We start from the raw sequence: 6,000 nt of genomic DNA on the forward strand, positions 1-6,000 counted from the left end.
AGAGTGTAACAATAGAGTTTAGAGATAAGACTACTTACGTTGGCCCTTCTGGATAAAAGGTCATAGAGTGAGTCACTAAGTCACTTAATTGACTAAATCACTATGAAACCACTGATTTCATTTCCTATCGTCGTAAATCCAAGTCAGTACAGTTAGTCAGCATGTACCAATGGTACATCCATTTGTAGAAAAAATTATCATTATTCGAGAAGTAAGTACAAGTTCAGTGGCTCACTAACAACCCATTCACATATCTAAGATCTAACTTTCTGTCCCAGAACTAGGTAGTTAAGTGACTAGACCCGTTTGGACTATAGACACAATTGCACGTTGTGTATGCAACTAACATGTAATGCTAACATGTAGAATCATAAACTGTTTATCTGCTAAAATGCCATTTGTCCCTTCTTTTCCCTTCTATTCCCTACTCCCCTCCCCAAAATAAAACACACTGACAGAACCACACCTGAGGGATCCATGTTTGTTGTCTGTATTCTTAAGCAGAAGGAGTTTTGTGACTCTAGAAACTGTAAACTGTCTGGGCAACTTGCATGAAAATTATGTGCTTCTGTTTCCATTATGCTCATTTATTATTGATGGAATGCTTCAGGTTTTATGCACTCTAAATCTGATTTGCAGATGTAATCTCATCCGGGTACCCACTAGCTTTGAAATTTTCAGAAACGTCTTCCTCCTTGCAAAGCAATCAGGTACCGGGCAGAGCAGGAAGGTGACCTCCGGCTCTGTTTCTGCTTTCAGCTGATATCACTACAGTGATCTGTGATACGCCCCAAAAGGCATCGATGCTGATAGAGAATGTGGAGAAGGGCCTCACCCCGGGTCTGAAAGTGATCATTCTCATGGATCCCTTTGAGGATGACATGAAGCAAAGAGCAGAGAAAAGTGGAATTGAGCTCTTATCCCTGTTTGATGCTGAGGTATGTGCCTTAAATTGAACTAATAGCTCGAAGCCTGCTCTGCCACCAGGCACGATGAGGAGGATATCGACAGGAGAGCACAGGCTGCTGTCAGCCAGCAGTGGAAGGGGAGGAGTCCATGAGACTCCTGCTGTGAGGCTTTGGGGAGAATTTCCCTTGAACAACTCAGGGACTGTGTCAGAGGAGAATGGTCTGTGGCCAGTAGGCACAGACTTCTAAGTAGAGGACTTATCAATACGGAGTTCAGTGGTAGCTAAATATAGGGGTCCTGGAGTCCAATGGCAGGATTCACGTTCCAGCGCCACATCCATGAGTTGGGTGATCTTAGTAAGATTCTTCGCATCTCCCTTCTCCCCTCTGTAAGATGAGGCTGACATAGTTCCCACCTCACAGAGCGATTGTAAAGAGTTGCCTGAGTTAATCTATAGAAAGTGTTCGGAACAGTGCCTGCGATGTAGTAAGCCCTGAATGTCAGGGATTCCTGTTACTCAAAAAGGTTTAGTAATGGTCCTAGATGACTGGACCTCAAGAGTAGAATGGGAAATTTGGACATCTGGAATCTGCCCTCTGGAGGCTGGAGTCCTAGAGAAACGCTATGCTCTATCCCTGGGCCTTTCACTGTGCCTGAATGTTGGCTTCTGGGCCTGATTTGGGTTACAATTTTGGTTCTACTCTCACAGAAAAGGGGCGTGTTTGCATGGAAAAGAGAAAGAGAGGGTTGTATTTGTCATTAGTCCCATCTTAACTAACTAGACTTCCTTTCTTGGCTTTCTGTTCATGTAGAATCTAGGCAAAGAGAACTTCAGAAAACCTGTGGTAAGTTTTCTTCTGTTCAAATTTGAGTCTTGCCCAAAAGTTCAATTCCCAAAGTTCTTGGTAGGTTAATCTCTTGTGCTTCCCCCTCTAGCCGCCTAAACCAGAAGACCTGAGTATCATCTGCTTCACTAGTGGGACCACAGGTCAGTGTGCATGAAGCTATCCCAGAGGCCCCTGGTTGGCCAAAAACATGGCTTGAGTCACTGAGCATGGGTGGGCTGGTAAATATTCCCTATAATGAGGACTATCCTTAGGGTCTTATACCCCGAAGCTTTTGAATATGTATGCCCCAGTGGAAAAACAGGTATAAGCAAATACATTTCATTGAACACACTGGGAAGGGTTTCCATGCTATGGATTTCAGGAGCCTTTCAGATGGCATCACAAAGTCAACTTTCTTCCCCAACCGCCACTCTCTCAACTTGACATCGTCAGAATAGTTTTGCTCAATCAAGGTGACCCAGAGAGAGTTCCATGCAGATCAGCATGTGTCTTCCCCCACCCCTACAGTGACTTATCCTATTAGAACTCCTAATAGCTTTTGATATGGCCCATGATGACCTATAGTCATATTCTCCTGTCCACTGAGCCAGTTTGTAATGTGTTAAGTAATAAAGTTAGGTCCCTAAATATAAAAACAGCACAAGGTGGGGTTACTTGGATTTTTGCTTTTGACGGTTACAATCTGAAATTGTGACTGTACCCTCTGTGGTAGTAGAAGGCTAACAGTATTGTCAGTGGTGGTGTCTCTGGGTGCATTAATTGTTCATAGATGGTGTCCCATACCGTTCATAAGAGGACACAGTGACAGGAGAAGCTCTTGGCTCTCTGGAACAGAACCAAGTGAATGCAACTTCTTTCATAGCCAAAGGCTGCCTATTAGTTATTTAAAGGTTTTTTCTCTCCATGTCCTGTTTCCTATAGGTGACCCTAAAGGAGCCATGTTGACCCATCAAAATATTGTTTCAAATGTTTCTTCTTTCCTCAAGTGTATGGAGGTCAGTGGTCCATTGAAAAAGAGATCCTCATTAAAATGTAAATCTGTCTTAAGATTTTAATCTTGATGGCAGAGGAGGCAGAGACAAACAAAACAAACCAGAAACAAACAAAAATCATGTTACAGGCCTGAATGTGGACAAATAATGGTGCATTTTGGTCCAGAGGTCTGTGCATTTTCAAGCCTTGGTCTTTTAAGACTGTACATCTCTACACTCAGTGAAATTAAGGGACAACCTCTCAGACTTATACAGTGTACTACCTGTACAACTGTGTGTGACAGTCCTAGGAAGGAGTGTTCTTTAAAATCAAAGAAAAAAATTTTATTGAGATATAATTGATATAACATTGTGTTAATTCCAGATGTACAACATAATGATTCATGTGTGTGTGTGTATGTATATACGTATATATGTTACAAAATGGTCCCCACAATAAATCTAACATCCATCACCACACGCAGTTAGTTTTTTTTCTTGAGAACTATTAAGATCTAGTTAACAATTTTCAGATATACAATACAGTATTATAAATTATTAACTATAACTAATAATAGCTTGTTTTAAATCTCCTTTGGAAGAGAAAGCTGGCATTAACCTAATGTCTCCTTCTTGTTCTGAACGATAGCATGTTTTCAAGCCCACCCCTGATGATGTGACCATATCCTACCTCCCCTTGGCTCATATGTTTGAGAGGGTTGTACAGGTGAGTGTCCTGTATTCCCAGCAGATATGTGAAAAGACAGTCCTGACTTGCTAGTTCTGTGTTTTTCCCAAAGGCAGCTACACAGCGTTTCCAGTCCTTTCTCTGATGGGAACGTACAGGGAGGGAGCAGGTGCAGCTGAGCCCTGAGCCCGGCCTTACTCCTCACTTGCTGCGAAGCCTTTCTAGCAGGGTCTGGGTCTGTCCAGTGGGGCTGATGGTCGCTTCTGCCTTCACACAGTGTGCCTGTGAGTCCTGAAGTCCAAGCCAGGAGCTGACTATCTGCTCTTGACTCTGAGCTGGGAGAGGAAACATTAGTTGCTCTTTTACATTTTGTGTTGGTTAGAATTTTTTTTTTTTTTTTAATCTTGGGTTAGACCAGGGCGCCTGCGTGGCTCTGTTGTTAAGCGCCTGCCTTCGGCTTAGGTCATGATCCCAGAGTCCTGGGATGGAGCCCTGCATCAGGCTCTCTGCTCAGCAAGGAGTCTGCTTCTCCCTCTCACATTCCCCCTACTAGTGTTCCCCCTCTCACTGTCTCTCCCTGTCAAATAAATAAATCTTAAAAAAAAAAAAAAAATCTCAGGTTAGCAAGAGGAAAGTTAGCTCCTGGAAGGGCAGAGAAAGAGCATTTGATCCAGTGAGATGTTCAGCGTGTGTGTGTGCCAGAGAGCTGCCTTTCTGTGAGCGGACTGCAGGCTTTTCAGGAAATTCTGGGGTGGATTTGAGAACTGAAAGCAGTGCTGGCTTCCCAAAACCCGTTTGGTTGGACAGAAAATCCCCTCTCTGCTTCCTGCATAAATCCCTCTTCAGCCAGCTTATCTGTTGATGGGTGAAGTGCCAAAATGAACAGTTCATCTCCTTGGGCTGAGGTATTGACATCTGATTAATACAATATCAATTTTAATAAGGATACTTTTTCACGTTTTAATGTCTCTGAAACTGAGAATGTCTTGCAGCTATAAGCATGTTCTGGCCTAAGTGGCAGTGTTTTCCTTAGTGCTATGGAGTGAACGAACAGTCTCTGACAAAGGACAGTGTCTCAGACTGTCCCTCAGAGCTCTGGGTGGAACAGGGTGGGCCCTCAGTCTCACGGTCTGTCTCACCTCTGCTGCCACCTCAGCAGCAAAGAGTTTCCAACCTGTCCTGGGGGCAGGCTCGCAGAATTCTGGGTATCTGAAACGTGTGGGGAGGGGGCTATACAGTGGACAGTGTCCATGGCTGTCACCTTGGTTCCCCGATTCTGTCTAAGACAGTCCCTACCCAAAGGGGGCCTTTGGCTCTGAGCCCCGATCTCTGGTTTTGCTTTTAGGCTGTTGTGTACTCCTGTGGTGCCAGAGTTGGTTTCTTCCAAGGAGATATCCGGTTGCTGCCTGATGACATGAAAACTCTGAAGCCCACAGTGTTTCCCGTCGTGCCTCGACTACTCAACAGGATCTATGATAAGGTACTAACCTCGCTTCTGCTGGGCTGGCCCTGAGGTGAAGGACATGTCTGTGGCTGAGGTCTGACTGAGCTGTCAGGGACTCTGTGTTGCTAAGACATTTTTTTCCACGTTCACTTTCTCCTGCCTACAAGCACCCGCCTATGGCCACATAGGCGACTGTGAAACACCCTAATAAATGAAACCCCTTCATCTGGATAGGATAACGTAGACCAGATCTGGAGAAAGAGCTCAATTCAGAGACTTGGGGAGCCCCTCAAATTTAAGCTGACTTACTAAGGAGTTGTCACTCTCATTTGTTAACACCTGTTGCTACGGAGCTTCCTGCTGAGGCACGGGTCCCGCAGTCAACATTTCAAATGCATTCCATTATCCAAACCTCATAAAATCACAGGAAATCACATCTAGACTTACCATTTCCAAATTACAGCTGAGGAGACTGAGCCTCAGAGGTTAAACAAACAAACAAACAAACAAAAAGCTTAACCAGAGTCTATCCAATGAGGGGTTGGGCCACAATCCTATTGTCACAAAGTCGTTCCTTGCCATTGATCCCTGCTCTGTTTTTCTTTAAAGAGTTTACAACGTAGTGATTTTTCTAATTCGATTAATTCAGTTGCTTCCCTTGTGTTCCTTAGCTGAGATTTTTCCATAACGACATCAAATATTCTTTCCCTTTACTTATCAGTCTTCAGAATAATGAACTGGTGCCTCAGTGGTCTTCGGAAATGACCCAGATTTTTTGCTTTATAATATTATGAACTCGTGATTTGCATAGTTGTACACTTAATGCACTTCGTTCTTCCTGATGTCCAAATTGGCCCACCGTGGAAGCTGGGAGCCCCATCAAGCTGTTGACCTAACCCCAGTAGTTTCTTACAGCTTCCCTGCTTTGTGATATAACATGTCCCCAGGTTATCTTTTTTTCTTTTTTTAAGATTTTATTTATTTATTTGACAGACAGAGACTACAAGTAGGCAGAGAGGCAGGCAGAGAGAGAGGAAGGGAAGCAGGCTCCCTGCCGCGCAGAGAGCCCCATGAGGGGCTCGATCCCAGGACCCTGGGATCATGACCTGAGCAGAAGGCAGAGGCTTTAACCCACTGAGT

At 44.2% G+C, this 6,000-nt stretch overlaps 1 protein-coding gene across 3 annotated transcripts in view; it reads left to right on the forward strand.

The window, feature by feature from the left end:
* ACSL5 (acyl-CoA synthetase long chain family member 5) overlaps nucleotides 1–6,000 on the forward strand; it is a 45,494-nt gene that overhangs the window by 28,120 nt on the left and 11,374 nt on the right. For all 3 annotated transcript variants that reach the window (XM_059398576.1, XM_059398574.1, XM_059398577.1), the window contains 6 exons: nucleotides 760–938; nucleotides 1,722–1,754; nucleotides 1,846–1,897; nucleotides 2,679–2,752; nucleotides 3,378–3,455; nucleotides 4,762–4,896. In XM_059398576.1, the coding sequence (XP_059254559.1) occupies nucleotides 760–938; nucleotides 1,722–1,754; nucleotides 1,846–1,897; nucleotides 2,679–2,752; nucleotides 3,378–3,455; nucleotides 4,762–4,896 (551 nt within the window). The remainder of the gene's footprint in view (nucleotides 1–759; nucleotides 939–1,721; nucleotides 1,755–1,845; nucleotides 1,898–2,678; nucleotides 2,753–3,377; nucleotides 3,456–4,761; nucleotides 4,897–6,000) is intronic.

This window comes from Mustela nigripes, chromosome 4 (assembly GCF_022355385.1).
Source record: "Mustela nigripes isolate SB6536 chromosome 4, MUSNIG.SB6536, whole genome shotgun sequence".
Classification (NCBI taxonomy): Eukaryota; Metazoa; Chordata; class Mammalia; order Carnivora; family Mustelidae; genus Mustela; species Mustela nigripes.